The following is a 21934-nucleotide window of genomic DNA, read 5'->3' as shown; positions in this document are numbered from 1 at the left end:
GATCGTGGAAAGAAAGAGAAGGAATGGTTAGTCCGATACTTGCTTTTGCTAGAGGCCTTATATACTACTGCGCACTCCACAAGTATCACGGGAGGAGGATATTTTTGTTAGTAAGAGTGTAGAGGTTGGATCTACTTCTTTATCGACGCCAGAGAGGTGACTTCACTATCTGGACTAGATATCGATCCACCAAACTCATAGACCGAGGATCAACGGCTTTACTTCCCTTCCGAAGGAAGACGTGACCACACATTTTTTCACCTCAGAAAAATCTCAACGACCTCGGCTGGAATTGAATCCAGGCCAACTGGTCACGCTTACCACTCAACCACCGGCGCCGTCGGTGAAATATCAGTAGGGTATCTTAAATAAAAGCTTGTTATGTCACGGTTTAGTTAACCCTAGATTCCAAAAGCTAAACATTGTCACAATAATTTTTCACCAATTCCACTCTTAAATTGGTCACATATGCAAGGCCTCTGTCCATCGAAATGATAAAATATACTTTTTTCATAACTGGTAGGTAGGTATTCGATCAAAGAAAACTAATATTAGTAGGCGAACATGTTGAAGATGGCACTCGCGATGCTAAATTTATATAATCCTTCGGTGTTTGTGATTCTGAAATACTTCGAGGGTCACGAACATCATTTCGAAGCTCTGTGTAAACGTTTCAAAAATATCGGTCACGCGAACCAAAAGTTTAGCTCGTGTTCGTGGAAAATTACGGAACAACTTTTATATATCTTTCCGAACAACAATGAAATTAACAAGAAGCTTCATCAGTGCTCGCCGAAGAGCATGTAAAAGTATCGTCCAAATGTCCGCAATTACGATTGTAAGCGATTGTAATGCGAAACTTCTGTATGCAGACCAGCAACGTAAAGCTTCATGCTTTGAAAGTATTCGAACTTGAGCTTGGTTTAAACATTTCCTGCCCTGGTATACGTACATTTTTGACATATTTTCTTTTTAAAACCTTACAACAATAATAATTTGTTAAGCATCATGGAGCAATCACGATTTTACGTTATGAAAACAGGACAGTGAACAAAAATAGTGAGCGCGTTCAAATTTTTTTTCGGTAATGCCGGCATAATGCTTTTATTTGAGAAGATAATTGTTTATGTTTGTGAACTTCAGTTGAGGTTTCCGCTATATCGTTACTAGGGTTGTGGTTCCGGTAATACCGGTACCGAAAATCCCGGGAATACCGACCCATGTTTGGTACCGTAATACCGGTACTGAACAAAAGCCAGTACCGGTATTTTCGGTACTATACATTTTTTATGACAAATATGTTAACTCTGCAGGGGGATCTGTTTCAATATATCGGTCTGCAAGATAACGTTTAATTATATTAATTTGCCTTCTAGATAAATCGTTGAGATAACACCTTTGTGTGGGAATGAGGTGGGGCCATCATCATAATAATTCTAGAAGTTAAAGTTTTATTAGCGACATTCTGATTGGTTTCCATTATTCACTGAGTGGCGCGTAATAAGACTATGGTCTAAGTCATGTCTGTATTTGGTTTGCTCTTAAACTTTTATCTATAAAAGAACGAACAGCGATTTAGTAGCTAACAGTTTTAGACTTGGTGAACTGCTTCAAATGGGGCGATTTGTAATTATTGGTGATCGGAAAATTCAGCAGAACTCCATAGTTTACAGGAAAGCAAGGAGCCTTGATATGCATTAGAGAATAGTAGGCAAACGAAATAAAGGTCGGAACCAATTTTCAGAAAAGCAAGAGTGGAAATGCGATTAACCTGCTCGGATTTACTGCCACTCTCGCTTAGATTTACTGTTGTTAATAGGGTTTCATACATTTACCATCTGTACAAATCGACGAAAGTCGCACCACTTAGCAGTTATTGATTTCAAAGTGGCCTAGATTTCGAATTAAAATAAGGTTCCCAATACGAAAAATATCTTCTGTGAAATAAGTTTTCCGAAGCAACTAAAAACAATAAACATGTTTTTTTGATCAGCACAAATCAATCATCTGAGAATAAGATCATTAGTTTGAGCATTCAATTTCAGTTTGAAGCTTTTTTCGAATTTTTTAAAAAAATATTCGAGTACCGGTACTTTACCGGTACTGAGGGCTTCAGTACCGTAGTACCGGTTCTCGCCAAAAAGGGTCGGTACTGCGAACCCTAATCGTTACCAATTCGTTCTCAACTTTATAAACATTGTTCATCAACAAAATGTCGATTAGTAATTTTATTCCTAGAATTAAGAACATTGTTTCGAGTATGACTACTTGATCATGATGGTTTTCAAGATTGTGAATTTGTTCTCAAAATCAAAGCAATCTTGATATTTGCCAACATGCTTCAAAACATTTAGAAAATTACTCACGGGACCATTTTTGCCTCGTGAATTGGTTCCTGATTTATTGTATATTGGTCACAATTGGGTCATTAAGCCATATGCTGTTTTTGATTTTATTCATGCAGCTGAAGTTAAAGATACGAAATCTATCAGTTTTTTCACATTTTTGTACGCAAAATAACAAATAAAAATTATTTTATAAAATCGAATTTTCACGACCATTTCCATTAAACTATCTTGAACCCCATCCTTTTGCTGAGATAACTGTCAAAAAAGCTAACCCATGGGGCTAAATTCTCTGTCAAGGAAGATCGATAGTGTCAAACGAGTACGTGTTTATATTTAAAAAAATAAATTAAAGCCATTCTGAAGTTTTAAAGGTTGAACATATATTGTTATATTTTGAAAGATGAGCTCTATCGGTTTATGAAATAAAAGGAAAATTTTACTCTTCGTTTAATGACCCAATTAATTATACTAACACGTGAAATATTTCACAAAAATATAAAAGAGGTTTACAGTTTGTGCAAGGTTCTAATATTTTTACGTGAGATAATATTTATTACACAGTATTTCAAAAACGGCGTTTTCGTGCTCAAAATTTATAGCGTACAAGCCGTTCATTTTAGAAATATAGTTAGTTCGGAGAAGCTGTTGTCGCTTCTACACGAATACACAGTTCAGTGATTAATTCACCTACAAGTGACATACAAAATTTCATTTCCATAGTAATTTAGATAGATACTATATGTCTTCAGTAAAGTTGTAGCTTGTGTTATTGGAAACAAAATGACTGGAAATATCATAAATCTAATTTTAATAGTTCTCAAGTTAAAAAGCATTTTACGTTCTTTCTATTTTCTTCGAAGTTATTTGCTTTATTAAAAGACGTAAGATATTTCAAATTTTCCTACAATTTAAGGGTTCCTTACAATAGCCCCTAATCGCATTACTCCATTTATTGCTACGTGAGATGGTTCTTGTATAAATAAATCCACGGATTTAGAAGATCTTCCTAATAATTTTAACTTTTAATGATCTTTCTCATAATTTAGGTAACTTAGACCATGGTGTTGATAAATTCACGGTAACTATTACACAAATCTCGGTATATTAAAAATTTCTCCATTAATTGGTTCCAGATACATAGTGTATTGGCCACGATCTTATATACGTGCTCATGATAGATTTAACAAATCCATGAGATAACGCCAATCGATTCAACATTTAAGATCTGTTATTATTATTCATATATTATGTATTTTAATTCTTGTATGTGAGCTATTTCACAAATGTCGGACCTAGATTAATTTTTCGTAGCATAACGGCTAAGATCCATGCTCGTGAAATATTTCATAAATCATAACTCAAGTTTCCACTTCCATATTATAGCTCATGCAAAATTTTTATAATACTTTTTTAAATTTGGCAATGTTTTGAATTCATGCGATTTTGGACTATGATGCTCGGCATCTGTTAAGAAACACTAATTCCGGCAACAATGCCGCTCACTTCTCAAACCCAACCGATTCCCTGTTATCGCGTATCGTTATCACTAATTTCATTCTCAGCGATTCGCAAATTCTCTCCCTCGCTCATGTTAGACATTTTACTCTCTTCACCACAAAACATGTGCTCCTTTTCAGTCCAACTTCAAATGTTTTGCTCTATGACGTCATTATATTGCGTCGCGTTCCTAACCTAGTGCTGGGGCTACGTACCTACTGAATAAAGGAAACAAAATATCTGATCTAGCATTACTTCGATGAGCAGCGAAAGGAAACAGCTGCACAAAGGCAGTGCTCGTTCCTCTCTCACTGTGTGTGGAAAAGGCAAAACCAATCGACACCTACTGACCGTCGCCTACCCAGCATCCACACGCGCGCCGGTAGCCGGTTTAACTGGGAACATATTGTAGTGTTATATGCGGCACGAGAAAACATGACACTCGTCGTCGACCGGCCTTTTTTCCTCTCTTAACCGGCTAACGACGTCGGAAAACGCAACGGAACATAATAATAGAAATGGTCGCATGCATTGTAGCTATTTTTGTAGAAAACGTCACACAAAACTATGTAAGTACCGGTGAATGCACTTTTGGAGACACATTGCAGCACTTGGGGTGGATGACTGGGATTGCAGTGTAACATATCCGACCGTTGAGGACACACCGCACGGACTGACTGCGTCGACGAGGTATGTTTGAGGAATGATGAATAACGAAAGCGCTCTTTATTGGTTTCATTCGCATTTTCCTTTTCTAGTGGGTTAGAACTGGATAGTACGCATCATAATGTCGGCATGCCGGTTGGTTGTTGAACCTATCGCTGTTTATAATTAAATTCCGATTCGAGTTTTGTCTTTAGCCTGTCCGGTAAACTTTTTGTCCTTTCTTTACGTTCAGCAACCTGATGATTCTAAGAGCCGCCAACAAATACAAAACGTCATTTAATCTATCATAAATTTTGAACTACAACGGTGTTTAGGTATAAGTTCTAATTACGCAAACATTATAAACAAAATTTCATAAAATTTGCATTCTTCCAATGAAGACGACCAGTATTTTACCATTAAAAAAGTGATACGTGTCTCCGCCTAATGTATCGATGGGTGACGCCAAGCAAACGGACCGTACAGTGTCAGACAAAAATTAAGTTCACGTGATAAAAGCTACAAAATTTGTCATTTTCTATTTTTTCTTCGGTTAAATATCGAGTTAGTTTTATGCAAATGATTTGTTATTATTTTTTATGCATAACATAAACATATCTACTGCCTTTATATTAAAATTGAAGAAATTATATTTTAGCTTCTAAAAAATAATTACAAAACAAAGACAGTACTGCAGTACCGTGAAAAACAAATTGAAACAAATATTGAACCAGTCGATATCTATAGTTTCCATCATTAGTATGTGAACAGCTGGCGTCCAAAAGGCGGACACCCCCCGTTGTGTCTTATGAAATTCGAGTTTTCTCATTCGTTTTCCGAGGTTTTAAGAAAAAGTAGTCAATCGATTCGTCCTCTGTAAACGTTATGTTGTAGCTCACATATCGTCAACCTAATTCAGTTAATATCCATATTGTTGAGGTTATAGAGAAAATTATCTAAACCGACTTCCTGCCAATTTGGTTTTCAAAACGGCTTCCGACATCGATTTCCGTCATGTACTCGTCCACCGCATTCCGAGTATATCCAACTTTTATTAATACCAGAGCTGTGGCACCACCAACGAGCTGGGAACCGGCTTTGTAGTGCTAGGTAGGATGCGTCAACGCGTGATTGGATAGACTCCGATCAACGCAATGATGCGTAAGTTAAGAATCAAAGGCCGTTTCTTCAACTACACCATCGTACACTGCCGACACGATGGGAGACCCGACGACGAGAAGGAAGCGTTCTATGCGAAACTGAAGAAGGTGTACGACGGTTGTTCGCAACGGGATGTGAAAATCGTCATCGGTGATATGAACGCTCTGGTAGGACGGTCGGTAATGTTTAGACCGGTAATCGGGCCTATCGCGCTCATCCATTCAGCCACCGTGTTGATCGTGTATTCTTCGGTTAGTTCTACCTCAGGGATTGACTCCCCACGGACCATAGACCTGCAAAGCCGACGATCTTGACCCCAGGAGGGAACTTTAGTCTCAGAACGCCGTCATACATGAGGTTCCATAATACCGGGCCTAGGATCGAGCCCTGAGGGACTCCGGCGGTAATAGGAAACCTTTTCTGACCGGCATCGGTCTCGTATAGCAGTACGCGGTTCTGGAAGTAGCTTTCCAGGATCCGGTACAGACCCACCGGTAGGCTAAGCCGGTGTAACGAGAGCGCGATGGCATCCCAGCTTGCACTGTTGAATGCGTTCTTCACGTCAAGTGTCACTAACGCATAGTATCGAATGTCTCGCCTTTTCCGTTGGATCGCTATCTCGGCAGTCTTTATCACTGAGTTGATAGCGTCTACCGTGGACTTACCATTTCGAAAACCAAACTGGTTGCTTGACAGGCCGTCCGTACCTTCTGAGTACGGGGTTAGTCTGTTGAGAATGATCCTCTTCAGCAATTTGCCAGTTGTGTCGATCAGACAGATTGGTCTGTACGCCGATGGGTCACCTGGCGGCATCCCAGGCTTCGGCAACAACACCAATTTCTGCCTTTTCCATCTATCGGGGAAACGGCACCCGTCAAGGCATCTCTGCATAGCTAGCCTGAACATGTTCGGGTTCGCTATGATCGCTGCCTTGAGAACGCTGAACTCCATCCGGCCCTGGAGCTTTGTTCATTGCTAGGTAATTAGCTACTGCGAGTAGTTCTTCATTCGTCACCGGAGCCACCATTTCGGCCACGCCCACACTGTCTTGCGGTGCAGGTGGCCAGGTGCTTGTGGCTCGAGACGCTGCTTTTAATGGCCTTGTCAAGGGCCAATTTCGCAGCTCGAAACACTTCACGGCGGTTCCCTCTTGCATCCTAGGTGCGGGCTCTTTGCATCCTACGTCTAGCTATGAGGAAGGCTGATCGTAGGGCTGTAATCTCGGCACTCCACCAGTATACCGGGCATCTGCCGTTTCTTGGCAGTGTTTTCCTCGGCATAGTGGCGTCGCACGCGCGTGATAGGACGGCTACCAGCGCATCCCCGCATAGACTGTCGGTGTTGGCCTCCAGTCCCAGAGCCGCGGTGAAAGCTTCGATGTCGCAGTGATTGGACTTCCACCCGCGTACCTGGCAGGGATCTCCCGCCCTCGGATGCTGCACACCATAGTCGATCCTAAAGCGAATTACTAAGTGATCGCTATGAGTGTATCCCTCGTCTACCCTCCATTCCATACCTCGAACCAGACCCGGGCTGGCAAATGTTACGTCAATCCACGCCTCCACCCCGTTTCTACGGAATGTGCTAGCAGAGCCATTATTGGCTAACACAGCGTCGAGTTTCGCAAACGCCTCCAGTAGCGTCTCCCGCTATAACTGCGGGTTTCTGGCCCACGAGGTCAGACGAGAGCCTGTCGATCATCTGGTTGAACTGTTCTTTGTGCCACCTTGGTGGAGCGTAGCGGCTACAGTAGAACACACCATTGATCTTCACATCGCAACACCCTCAGCGGAGGAGTGTATTACCTCTTGAACCGGGAACCGTTCCGTTGTATAGATTGCCGCCATCCCAGACCCGTCCGACACCCTATTGCCGTTGCCGACAGGGATGTTGTACGGGTCGGATAGGTGGGCGACATCTGTCCTCGACTCCGAGACCGACTGCCACAGCAGCTGTTGGGCTGCTGCACAATGGTTAAGATTTAGCTGTGTGACGTTCACGGCTTCTTCTTATTTGCCTCACCGAAGGGACACGAAGGTCCGCCCATAGCATGTTTATGGGCTTGCTTCTTAGCGGTGCAGATAAGGCACTTGTACGCCTTAGTGCAGCCCCGCTCCTTATGCCCCTCCTCGCCGCAGCGACGACATAGTTTGCTTCTGTTAATGTTCTTGCACTCGTAGGCTTTGTGGCCGGACTCAAGGCACCGATAGCACCTATCCACTGAAGGCGGCTGGGGTATGCTAATAGGCCATACCGACCAGCCGATCTTCAGCTTCCCTTTCTCGGTTACCTTTTTGGCATCCGCCTTCAGTAGCCTGAGGTAGGCTAGTTGGGTGCCAGAGGGTCCATCCCTAAATCGCACAGAACCTGGTCGATTGTGACGTCGCATTGTTCCTTAACGGCTGCGACGACATCTTCTGCGGTCGTGAACTCGTCCAGATGCTTGCACTGGAGAGTCATTTCCGCCCCTAGCGACCTGACTTGGGCGCCTTCACCAAGGACCTCTTGGGCCAAGGCCTTGTATACCGCACTAGATTGTGCGCCTCGCTTCAGCACCAGAAGCATTTCTCCCGTGTTGGTGCGTCTCACGCTACGCACATCTTGCCCAAGGGCCGAAAGGCTTTCGGCCGCCTTCATCGACTTTAGGACGTCGGCGTATTTGTCCTTGTCGGTTTTTAACCACAAGGCCTCGCCTCTGTCCTTGGCCTTCTTCGCGGGCCGCGGTACCTCCGGTGTCGGTGCCGGCTTCTTCCTGGTGACCAGCGTCCAGGGGTTAACGCACCCCTGCCCCGGTCGCGCCGGGTTGCTGGTACCAACGCTCTGCTCAGCAGGGTCACTCTCGCCCTCGCTTACCTCGGCCAGACGGCGTTTGGCCTTAACGGTTGCACGCCGTGTGGTGTCGGTTTTTGCACCCTCGCCTGGCGACTTCCTAGGGCGCTTCGCGTTCGATGCCGTCTTACGATTGCCCTTGCCCTTGCCTTTTCCCTTCGAGGGGAACTCGGCCGCCGCTTCGAACGACGTGGCTGCTCCATAGAAGGTGAAGGCCACTGTCTGAGTGCCTGTGTCGACCTTCTCTCTTCCCTTCCTCTTGGAGGCCACTGTCTGGGTTTCTCTGTCGGACTTCTCCCGACATTCCACCCTCTTGGCATAAGCCTGCTGTTTCTGTCTTGCGACACGAACAGTTTTCCGGAGCTCCAGGAGACTCTGCTGTAACTCCTCCTCACGTCGCTCATTGATCCCACGAGTCGCGCAAGAAAGAAAGATCCGCCACGCCAGAGCTCCGCAGTAACGTGGTAAGGGACGCTTACTGTGGGGGTTGCCTAGGTACCCCACAGACTCCGTTAACGATCGAGCATCTTTTTCACCCCCTCGATCACTCATCCCTCGGCACGGATCGTTTCACGTCTTGGACTTGGGGTTATGACTTATTTTGCTTTACGTGGTGACCGCGGGCCAGATCATCACAACCATCCTCTTTTACCAGGGCATTAGACCTGTAGCTCTGGTTCTCAATAGTTCCAAGTACGTAGGTTATTACAGGCATGCCCTGAGGCACAAAAAGGCGTACAGGTAGACGAGTCCCTTTCAAAAGAACAAAGTTTGAAAGAGTAGATCCGGCGAAAGTCTCGACATGAAACTGATTGAAAATAAGTTCTTATACTCCTCGATTTATGCTGAACGCGTTTGCTTCAAAACCAGAATTTTCACTGACTGAAACAAAGGGTTCTGGAAGGAGCCAACTCCATATTTCGCAATTAAGGCCCCTATCGGAGACTACACCATCAATCTCTACTTACCAGGCGGGTACGTAGACGAGATACTTCTTCGTATATGGCCGAATGTTATTTAGCTAGTGTACACAATATATCGATGATGTTAAATGGCTTATATTCGGTCCGGAAGTATACCCTCCAGGGGCTTGTTGTATTAGATGAATAAGATTTATGTCGAAAAGGAGATTTATCGGCATTATTTTGCAATAGGATAAATATTCAAATCGACCTCCATTAAGCCAGGGGAGATGTCTGTTGTCGGAGATACCTTCCCATTAGTCAACACTATCATGCGGGCTGCAGTACCCGCACAATGAAGGTTTTATCGGAGGAAACATAAAATCAATGCAACTAAATTTAAAAGAATAGAGTAATTGATACTTAGCTGTAGAACATCTGGTCAGTGTTAAGTCAGATCGGACTAAATCGCAAAATATCAAAAAGCGAGATAATGATAACACTGGATTAAAAATTTCTTCAGCTGCATTTCACTTTTGGCAGAATTGTAATATGTTACAATTAGCATGAATTGTGGCAAATAATATTTTCAAATTATAACGTGAAGGATACTGCGATTCAAACTTTAAACTCGTTTTTCTCGAAAACAACACAATGTCACTTAGTCCGATCTGACTTAACACCGACCATTTGTAGTATCAGTAATAAAAAAAACACATTTCCGCTGAGCCGTTGGTCACACAGCCTGTTAACAAAGAGTATTTCCAAATAGCCACCAGGTATTATCCGAAAATTTTCGCTTTCACTTACATACACCATGTCTGAACTTTCGTCACTACGAGTAGAATTCACTCCGAATCTTACTACCCACTCGGGAAAAAAGTGTTTCGCCGGCCCTGGCGAGCTAGTTTCTAATTTAGAAAAAAATTAATAACTCTGCCATTTTCAACCGATTTTGATCATAAATTTGTCGTTGGATGCGGAATTAAATGTTCTCCCTAAATTTCTATTTAAACAAAAACGCTTCCTAATAAAATGGTAGAGAAATGTTCATATATGTTGTCCCAAAACCGCATAGTAATTTTAACAAAAGTGCACAACATAGCATATCGTTGGAAAGGTCATTTTGTCTTTTTTCCAAATTTTTTCATGCTTAAAATCCTAAAAAAATATTTTTTTGCTATAAATCTAGATGTTGAGGGTATATTAAATTGATCAAACGTGGTTCCGTGTTGTATTTTATGAGATCTACAACCTTTAACAGACCACTTTAAAAGAAAATTCATTTTTTTTGTGGAACCGTGTAATGGAATATAAGTATGCGAGTGTGACGCATGTGACGAATGCCCGCTGCCGAGGTATTTCCGTTTGTATTCCTCATGACTAGCAAAAAGTAAACAAATCATCATGGCTTTAGGTTTGAAATCACTACCCAAATATTCATATTGTAAAAGCAGAATAGTGTCTCGATACGAACGCAAAAAAGAAAGCAAATACCATTCAACCAAATTAAACCAAATTTGTTTTCGTGCTTTTAAACCTAAAGTCTAAACTGTCATAACATTAATTGTAATATCCCACAGCAAATATTAGCCTTCCTCGCCACTCAGTCACGAGCTGATGGTACACTGAATTTCAGAACTTTCATATGGACACTTGGGCCTCACGTTTGCAGTTCATTAGCATATTTTCGAGAGAGATAATGTGACAAATACGAGACCGGCCATTAGCACACTGTGAAAATGTCATCAACTCGCGCGAATTCCCAGTGGCATGGATACCTACCTGGTCCTGATTAGTATGTTTGTGTTAACAATAATTGTCATTGGGATGGTGTACTAAATTTGCATTCATTGACACCAGTTTGGGGCGTTAAGTTCTGATGTTTGGATAATGGCTATGGTTAGAAAGATCAGCGTGATTTGTCATGATTACTAACTAGTGCACCTACGAAGTTGAAAATCTATTCAACCCAACTTCGATGAAGTCATATAAAACTAGAGAACTAAACACCAAATTTCGCCCACAACCCTACTCGCAACACGGAAACCAACAGCGAACTAAATCCGCTCCTGCAAACTTTCGAATGAAATAATTATCCTGGCGACAACAAACTAACAACTGTCGTACCACTTGAGCCACTTACCTTTTGATTTCATCCGAAATTTTGGTCCGCACCTCATCGTTGTCGGTAAAGTGAATTTCGGTCGAGTCGAAGCGCACAAAGTCCACCTTCGCCTTCCGGGTGCTGTTACTGCCGGTGCTGCTGCTGTTGGCGTGCTTTCGAATCGGAACCAGTTCCTGCTGGTTGTTGTCCTGCTGTTGGACGTGCTCTTCGGGGATGCTGTCGGTTGAAGTGTGCCCTGCTACCGCCGCCGCCGCCGTGGAAAGTGGAAAACTACCCGAGAGCGGTGGTGGCTCCGGGGCTGGGAGCTGAACCCGCGCCATCGTAGGCGAGGATGACGGTGAAGGCGATAGCAGGCGCACGCCGTGGTTGCTTTTGGATTTCGCCCTCGCAGCTTTGACGGTGGAGGGAACTCTAGCGGTCGTTGTGCTTTCATTGTGCACCGGTTGGTGGTCGTTCTCTGCCAACTCACTTTCGTACACATTTTCCATGATACTCTCGGTTGAGTGTTCTAAGCCAGCGCTACACTGTTGCAAGTCGGTTGAAATCTGAGTCGTAGCCAGGTTCGCCTGCCAGTGTAATCAGCTGACGCTTCGCGCCCAAAGCCCGCCCACCATCAACAACAGCACGGCGAGGGCGATGGATGCGAGCCCGTTAGGTGGGTGGTGGTGTAGCTTTTTTACTTGATCTTCGGATACCCCGCAGCCGCTGTCGTCGTTCTGTAGCACTTGTCGCTCGGGGTAAGGACCAGATTTATTCCTATTCCGGGCCAGTTCCAGTGCAGGTATGCGGAGAGAAATTTTTTGCTTCTCGCCGTCTCCGCCTTGAATAGAATTTTAATTAAGGCGGGATGATTGCTCTCGAGGGTTTCACCATGTAGCGTTAAACTTGGGAATTATATGCACGCCGGCTGATGCCTGCAAAAAGGGAACAGAAATTCGAAGGGGGAACTTATTAGAAAGTGGGTTTTATGTGAATAATTTATAGAACGATTTGAGCATTCCGTTATCGTGGTACTTTAAAGATTTCGAGTAAATAGAATCATTATTTTGTTGAGAATTTGATACTGTTGCACGTGGGCTTTGTTCGTTTGTGATTCAATGACTATAGCGGAATGTTGGGTGACTTTGCTCAGAAAGATTCACCTTCGAACCTGTATTACTATAAAAAACAAGTTGAATTCGGTACGCCTGGTGGCTTTTTTCCCGAATTAAAACAAAAACAAATTAACTGTGTGAAACATATATAAAATAAATAATTAAAATAATTTGTATTCTTGGCGAACAAGGCAAAACTTTAAAATTTCGAATTGATCTTTCTAGGCAACCAATAAATACCGTGGCTAAAAGAGATATATTTAAATTTTCAGTGGGGAGGATGACCTTATTTATAATTACAACAAATTATCATTTTGAAAAAAATTACCATTGAATCAGGAATTTCAGCAAAATATAGAAAACGAGTTGTTAAGCGCAGTAGAGGATTTAATTTTGAGTTAGATTTTCAGACAGATAAATCGGATATAGATAGTAACCGTGGAAACTAAGCGTGTAATTTGATACTCATAATATAAGCCAAAGTTAAAGATGCATGGAAACCTAAATTTATATTCAGTAGAGAAAGGATAACGAAATAGCTTTTCGATAATATATCTATCATTTTCTCAGTTTGGGTATCATTATTAAAATCAATATAATAATAATCGCTAAAAAAATTAAAATTGCTGTGTCTTCTCATCATTTCCCGAGCGAAAGGAAAGAAGAAGAAGGAGAGAGGAAGTAGAATTAAAAGGGTGGAAAAAAATAGCAGCACAAAAACAAACAGCAGGTAAATTAAACTCACAAGCAGTACAAATCGCCTGCGAGTAAGCCTAAAGCTCTTTTCCACATTGAATCAGAAACTTTGGTATGTCTTTGAGTTTCAGTCATCCAAACACGGTATCGTCTATGTAAGGACGGCTGAAAATTTAAAATCGCGATTGCGCTACTGCTGGGCAGTTGCATGTAAAATGGCATGAGGATCCGTAGTCGGATTCACAAAGATCACATGAAAATGTCTTAGCGCACTGAATAGTTGCCATGTGATAATTGAGTTTGCAGTGGCCGGTTAAAACCCTGGTCAGTATGCGCCACAGTGGAGCTTCGAAAAATGTGGGAGATTTTTCGAAATCACTGGGCACGGTTGTTCTATAAACGCCTTTGTTTAGCAACACGTTTGTAGATTTCTCCAATAATTGCGGTGCTTGGACGAAGCCCAGGGTCGTGTTTTTTCCTTATCCAACTTGTCGAAATTGGCAGGGCGGGCTCAGGACCAACGAAGTCAATCGCTGAACCTGCTCTGGCCAATTCGTCAGCCCATTCATTTCCAGTAATACCGGAATGTCCGGGCACCCAGACAAGGTAGATAGTGTTGACAATGCTTAGATCTTCGATTTGAGCTCGGCACTAGCTTGGACCATGACTTGTCTGAGCTAAGAACCTTGATTGCAGCCTGATTATCGGAGCAGAAGTTTCTAACTTTGCTGGACAAGCACTGTTGAAGGATGGATTGTACCCCGAATATTATCGCAAAGATTTCTACTTGAAATACAGTACAGTATCTACCTAGTGAATGAGATTGTTCCAATCTCATTTCACGACAGTAGACACCAGCACCAGCACGTCACTTCATCAGAGAACCGTCAGTGTAATCTACACATGAAATGTCCTGTAAACGAAACTATATCTGTGTGTAATATCGCTGAGAGCAAGAATATCTTCACCCCATGTAACCATTTCAACTAAGATCAACATGGTTACTGTTCTAAAACCCACCTGTAGTCTCCATGCACATGATAGTGATTCTTGTTCGAGGTGTATATGTAATGTTTCAATGTTTAGAATGGTTACAAGGGCAGCGATCGGAGTTGTGGTGAAAGAACCAATCAACGCCAACAGCGCCATTCTCTGTAGATGGTTTAGTTTTGACTGGACCGTCATCACCTCACAAGGCATCCGTATGACAATATTGGACGTACCATTGTCGTGTAAATCCAATAGATGAATTTAGGTATTTCCAAAAGTTCGTCTGCACTGCCTGATAGCCATGCACGCTTTCTTGATTCTGAACTCAATGTGAGCTGACCAATTCAGTGTGGAATCCAATATAGCGCCATCGTATTTGACTTAATCTGTACACAGTAGCTCAGAATCAAAAATCTGCTAGGGACGATCCTCAGTTGTTATTCGCTTCTTCGTGAAAAGAACCATTGAAGTTTTGTTAGCATTAACACTAGTAATACCAAGAGTGGAAAAAGTTACACGTACTACCAAGGGGGTCGAAAAATGGGAACGCTTATATCTCAGCTGTTACTTAATCGATTTTGAATCTGTCTTCACCACTGGAAATGACGGCGCCGGTGGTTGAGTGGTTGGCGTGACCACCACTCATTCCAATTTGCCTGGGTTCAATTCCAGCCGGGGTCGTTGAGATTTTTCTGAGGTGAAAAAATCTGTGGTCACGTCTTCCTTCGGAAGGGAAGTAAAGCCGTTGGTCCCAGGTCTATGAGTTTGGTGGATCGATATCTAGTCCAGATAGTGAAGTCACCTCTCTGGTGTCGGTAAAGAAGAAGTGATCCAACTTCTATTCTCTTCTTACTAACAAAAATATCCTCCTCCTGTGATACTTGTGGAGTGCGCAGTAGTATATACGGCCTCTAGCAAAAGCAAGTATCCGACTAACCATTCCTTTCCTTTCCTTCCGCGATCTACGTTCGGGCCTGGCCGGCACCGGTATTGATCAGAAACACTTTAGGATTACCAGGAGTTGCACATTGAAAGATGTTTCGCTAATCCCAAGCATAATTATCTACTGATTCCCTGTGCAACTTCAGCTAGTCCAGATCGATAACGGAGTAGCAGCCAGAGGACAAGCTCAAGCTCAAGCTCAAACTGAATCTGTCTTCACCACTGGAAATGTTTGTTTGTATTGTTAATACGTCGCATTAAAAAATAGAAGAATAGTTGTCTACTGTGAGCTATAGCCAAAAGAGTAAATCAAAGTCAGCGAAAAAAAGGGAACGCTACTTTGACTTGTCATATCTTAGCTGTTTGTTCACCGATTTCAAATTCTCACCGATTTCAAATGATTCACCAGTAGATAGGTATATCTTTTACAAAAACGGTGATCACAAAATAATGTAAAACAATTTTTTATATCCGAAGTTATTGTAAAAGCAGTAACTGAAAGTCAGTACAGACAAAATGAGCTTTTCTGTTCAAACAATCGTATCTCTGCCCTTTGTCAATCAATTTCCATTTTCCTTACACTAATGAAATCTTTAGAGCCTCTAGATTTGTAATGTATACAATAGTTAGTAGATTTAATAAAAAAAATTAGTATACTTTTGTAATGATTCAGGTGGTATGATTTTCACAATGCACGTGGCACACGGTTGTTTAAATTTTTTACACCTTGTTTAGTTTTACGGTTTGAAATGTAACATGTTTACTCAAGAGTTCTACATATTACATATGGATATTATTATATCAAAACGCGGAGAAATGCAACAGAGTATGTAAGTTACAAAATAATAGATCAATTGGAAAAATTAAGTAAATACAAAGAAGCTCAGGATTTATAAAATATTTGTCATACCACTCTAAATTTAAAACGATAACCTATACCTTTTTATATACCAATCGATTGTAATTGACGACGGCCACAATTTCCGGAAGAAGTAATTTTGTATATTTTCTCAAAAAATAGACAAAATTACGTAGAACTACAGAAATTTCATTAAGTTAGCAAATAACTTCGAAATCAAATCCATGACCTATACCTTTCTATGTACTAAACGATTGTAATTTTTTTCATCTACAATTTCCAAAACAAAAAAATTCTTATATTTTTTTCAAAAAATAGACAAAATTACATAGAACTGCAGAGTTTTCATTTAGTTGGCAAATAACTTCGAATTCAAAGCGATGACCTATACCTTTTCATCTACCAATCGATTATAATTAGTTTTCGACTACTATTTCTGAAATAATAATTTTTATATTTTCTCAAAAAATAGACAAAATACGTAGAACTACAGAAAATTAATTCAGTTGACAAATAATTTTGAATTCGGTTACAATTTCTGAAAAAACATTCTTATATTTTCATAAAAAAATGACAAAAATACGTAGCACTACAGAAATTTTATGTAGTTTGCAAATAACTTCGAATTCATCTCTTTATGCACCAATCGATTGTAATTGACATCGGCTGCAATTTCTGAAGGAACATTTTTAATATGTTCTCAAAAGATAGACAAAATACACAGAAGTACAGAAATATCATTCAGTTGACGAATGACGAATTTTCTAAAAAAGTAGACAAAATTACGTTGAACTACGGAAATTTCATTTATTTGGCAAACAACTTCGAATTAAAACCGACGACATACACTTTTCATACACCAAACGTTTGTTTATTTTGGAAAGGTATGTATGTATGTATGCATGTTTTTTGCCATATAAAAAAAGGCTATGTAACTACTCCAAAAATCGATTGTCAAACCGAGGCCGGAGGGCCGAGTTTCATATCCCATTCGATTCAGTTTACCGAGGTGGTAAAATGTCTGTGTGTATGTATGTGTGTGTCAGATAATTTCACTCAATTTTCTCAGAGATGGCTGAACCGATTTGCTCAAACTCAGTTTCAAATGAACGGTATAACGCTCCGATAATACGCTATTGAATTTTTAATTGATCGAATTTCCGGTTCCGGAGTTACGGGTTGAAGAGTGTGGTCACACAGCAAATTCCCATATAAACTGGTAACCCTATGATGTCCGAATAATGTAATACATATTCAAATACGTTCAACATTACTTGGATTTGCGGGTCTAGATCACTAATGACCAATTAAAGTAGTTTTGATCACATGGTCACCTATGACGGATCCCGCTTCATCAGACGATAAAATTAGAAGCAGTAAAAAGCGCATTGAAAATAACTCGTCATAAACAATTATTATCTGGAGACTTAACAGGACACCTTGCGGTTCTAAAAGATTTCCCTATAAATAACCTTGTCATTACAAACGAAGATTGGTTACAGGTAATGCCGAACTTTGAAACTCCCTACAAAATTAATGAGTCTGAACGGTCAACCTGGGAACAAGGTGGCCCTATTCTCCGTCCAGGCTCAGTAATTTTCTACACAGATGGGTCTAAAATGAACCATTTGACGGGATCTGGTGTTACAGGACCAGGAATAAACACTAGTATTCCCATGGGACACTGGCCGACAGTTTTTCAAGCAGAAATATATGCCATTCTAGTCTGAAGAGAAAATACCGGTATGCAAATATCTGCATTTTCTCAGACAGTCAAGCAGCACTAAATGCCCTAAGGGCTCCTACGTGTCGCTCAAAACTAGTATGGGAGTGCATCCTTGCACTCCGACAATTGGCGGAGAAAAATCAGGTCAATTTGTACTGGGTTCCAGGATATTGTGGAGTTGCAGGGAATGAAAAAGCCGATGATTTAGCAAGAAGAGGGTCTTCCACTAATTTTATCGGACCAGAACCATTCTGTGGAGTCTCATCGTGTGCCCTCAAAATGGAGCTGAAAAAGTGGGAGATCACAGCTATAAACAACAATTGGAGTACCATAACTGGACTGCGACAATCAAAGAATTTTATTTCACCTAACGTTGAAAAAAGCCTGGAGCTGCTTAGATTAAATAAAAAAGAACTATGCATCATCACAGGACTACTTACAGGACACTGTCCGAGTAAATATCATCTTATGAAGATTGGTAAACTTACAAACGATATATGCCGCATCTGCGGATCAGAAAGTGAAACATCACAGCATTTGCTCTGCGAATGTAGTGCACTGATGCAACGCAGACTTAGAGTCCTCGGTAAAGGAACACTGGAGCCTTTTGATATTTGGACTGCAAATCCCAAACAGGTAATAAACTTCATCCGAAGTGTAGTGCCTAGTTGGGAAGAGTGTGTATTTCAATAAAGACAATCATTCATCAATAGTGATATGTCATAGTTGATAGTACACTTAGATTAAGGAAGGGGCATACCACAATAGATCTAAATATTGGTCGCAGTGGTCCGTCTCCAACAAAAAAAAATGACGAATCTTGATGCCCCCTGGGAACTCGCCATGTTCCCGAGCTAATGTCACACCTATTTCCCAACAAACTCTTAACCGATGTTTACAAACTTGATTTCAAATGAAAGATATAATATTCCCATTGACTGCTATTGAACTTCATTCAGTTCTGACTTTTGGTTCCGGGGTTACAGGTTGTAATTGCGGTCACATGGGAATGTCTCATATAAACCGGTACAATTGTAATACCTCATAGATTTAAAATCTTTTGAAATAAACATCAATTTACTTCGATTCGCAGGCCTAGATCACTGATGGCGAATCAAAAATGATTGGTATGTATTGTCCATTACCGATAATTCTGGAAGTCCTGGGGTTCCAGGCAAATTCCAGATCTAGACCCCCAGCCCTCTCTCACCCTTTACCCTCTCAGACCAACTTCCCACATGCATTCCCTTCATCCACCCCGTATACTACAATAAGTTAGATGATTCCCGATGCATCCTCCCTCTCCCACTAATTATATCCCTTCTCTTCTCCACCATGAAGTTAACATGAAGACAACATTGAACTCTCGCTGATTAAGCTATATAAATATTATATTTTTGTTTGATTCAAGTGTGTCAGTATCAGTCAGTGTTGCTTATCAGGTTCGTGACAGTCGTGCCATTAAATAATAGTTTGGATAAAAGAGAAAGGCACATTTGCACTATTAGGTGGATTAAAACAGGTTTTTATATGGGTTAAGGTCAAAAACCTGCAAACAGACCCTGATCTTATCAGTCGGGAAGGTGTGTTAGCAGTAGGTTGACCTACTGAAAATTCCGCTTACCTTGGACTACCTCTTCTCCTTATGCCTCGGGACCACTGGATACGAATACTCCGGAGGAAGGTTGTGCTTATGCACCTACGACTTGAAATTCTCTATTGCTGCTAGTTCACTGATATCCTTCCCGCTCGCAATTGTACTGTGCACATTGTTTGTGCTAGTCGGATGCCGTATGTTCGCTGTATTCACTTCGATGGAGAAAGTAACCTGATTCGACGGGATCTCACTGCCCCGTTTGGGACCATAAATTTCATTCGCCAGGGCCCTCCTATTACTCCAAGGTATTCATTCTTGTAGCACTGAGAACTGACATACAAGTAAAGTTTTCAACTTGCGTAAGAAATAAAACCGTCGCTTTGAAATGACAACAGCAAGTAGCAACTTGCCACTGGCTGGTGACTCCCGCATGTGAACCTGTATGCGATGGGGATTTTCAACGTATTTTTATTTAAATGTATACACAGGTTTTCCGGGAAAGTTTGTTCTAGCTTATATGTCTGTTCTCTGTGCTTGCAACACGAGGCCCAATGTTTCCTGGCTTTTTCATCTGCCGTGGGCAAATTGATAGGATGCCGAGGTTGGTCCGGTGACTCCGGGTAGGGCGTGGCTTCCGGTACACTGACGCCCCGACGATCCGAAACTAGTGCTTCGTCTCACACCACTCATCTAGTCTCCGGCGATGGACTTAGATTACACCGACGGAGAGATCCCCGACGAGTCTGCTCTGATCACGATCTTTACATTGCGTGTATTCCTCCGCTGCAGCGCGTTGGTAGATTTATGCAGATGGGGATCATCCCGGCCTCATGACATGAACAAGCATTAGGCAAAACGTCTCGTCAACTTCGTCCGGTTCTGCTTTGAGATCAGCGCAGCAGGGCCGGAATGCTATACCTCAGTATTGACACAAAGAACATATGGCCTGCGTTAAGCCAGACCGAGCTGAGCGCCATAATTTTTTTCTGGTATTTTTCATGTTAAAATGCATTTTTAGGCAACTTATCATTAGCGTGGCAAATTAAAGACCACTTATTTGCTTTCGTTTAATATTTGTGTTCCCAAAAATAATTAAATGTGGCTGTTGCTGGTGCTATGTTGGATGCGATAGCGATTTTAGAGTATGTATGTCTAAATGGCGCTTGGTCCTCTTTGGCTTAACACAGGCCATATATAACTTAGAACAAACCTATCCGAAAAATCTGTTTAAGCATTTAAACGAAAATATGTTAAAAACTGTCATCGCACACAGGTTCGTAGGCGTGAATTACTGTTGTATCCAAGTTTGCATGCAAGGAGCGAATAGCCATTGCTGGCCGATCCTAGCATCAACTAGTGGCAAGTTGCTACTTGTCACTAGCTGGTTTTATTTCTTAAAGATTGAAAACTTTACTTGGATGTCAGTTCTCAGTGGTATTGAAGATGAGACACCAGCCAGGAGACGTCTCTTACTGCATCTTGCTCGGCATGATACTTGCCACTATATTAGTTGTACTCGTTGCTTTCTTACATAAATAGTCGACGTGGCTACTGAAATCGCGGTCTTCAGTACCACGTTGGGGATACCGTCAGAACCGAGAGCTTTTTTCGCTTTAAATCCTTTTTCCACTGTAAAAAGTCGGTCGTCAGAGTCTACATGGCGTCGTTGGGCCCTTGATCTTGGTCAGCAAGATACGGTAAGTGAGCCCCCAGAGGTTGGCGTCTATTTCTCCGCATAAATCCTTACAGACGGTAGTCTTGCTCAGTACTATCTTACGTTATAAAAACAGACCTGTCCACCCGGAATATTACCTTACGCTCTTCTATAACTCCCCCTAATGTTGGTATCTGAACGCGTCTTCTGGTTTTTACGCAGGCAGCATGTAGGCCTTTCGTTCCAGCAATACACCGGAGGCCGGCAGTTCTTCGGCTCCAATTACCATGGCATTGTTACATCAAATTCCCTCGCCAGTGTTTCCGACACCTTACCATCATTCGGAATTGAAGCGGTGTTAATCGAACATTCGTTGCACAGCCTTACATCCAGCTTCGCCAGGGTTTCCAACCATCTGTAACTTGTTGCGTTGGTCAGCCTGATGCCACACTGCACGGCCCAAGCGTTAAAGTCTCCTCCAATAACAACCAGTGTTCCTCCGACTAACATATCTTCCTCAATGTGATTTCGTGTCACCTCTTTGTTTTGCTCACGAGTTTTCCAGAATCAACTTGGAGCCTCGCTTGATCCAAGCCTTTAGTTCCCGATTTTCCTCTTGCATTCCGCCATCTATTACGTCATGCCAATGTTATGCGTACTAGAGCCATTTAGCCACCTCACTTGGATACTCTACAGCGGAAAATTATCGCAAACCATTTAGCTCCGATTTCTGTGAGCCATTTAGATCCCAGCTTTGTCGCGATCTACCCGGAGCTTGCCTTACTCCAACTGAAAGTTGCCATGCTGCGGAATTTCTCCTGATACCGATAACCGTTTGCTTGAGCGGTGGTGGGATTTATCTCGGC

At 41.8% G+C, this 21934-nt stretch overlaps 1 protein-coding gene across 8 annotated transcripts in view; it reads right to left on the bottom strand.

The window, feature by feature from the left end:
• LOC131694076 (potassium voltage-gated channel subfamily KQT member 1) overlaps nt 1–21934 on the bottom strand; it is a 1057856-nt gene that overhangs the window by 730935 nt on the left and 304987 nt on the right. For all 8 annotated transcript variants that reach the window (XM_058982447.1, XM_058982448.1, XM_058982449.1 and 5 more), the window contains exon 3: nt 11529–12424. In XM_058982447.1, the coding sequence (XP_058838430.1) occupies nt 11529–11998 (470 nt within the window). In that variant the 5' untranslated portion in view covers nt 11999–12424. The remainder of the gene's footprint in view (nt 1–11528; nt 12425–21934) is intronic.

The sequence above is a fragment of the Topomyia yanbarensis genome, chromosome 3, assembly GCF_030247195.1.
Source record: "Topomyia yanbarensis strain Yona2022 chromosome 3, ASM3024719v1, whole genome shotgun sequence".
NCBI classification, from domain to species: Eukaryota; Metazoa; Arthropoda; class Insecta; order Diptera; family Culicidae; genus Topomyia; species Topomyia yanbarensis.
This window is presented reverse-complemented; position numbering and strand designations above follow the sequence as displayed.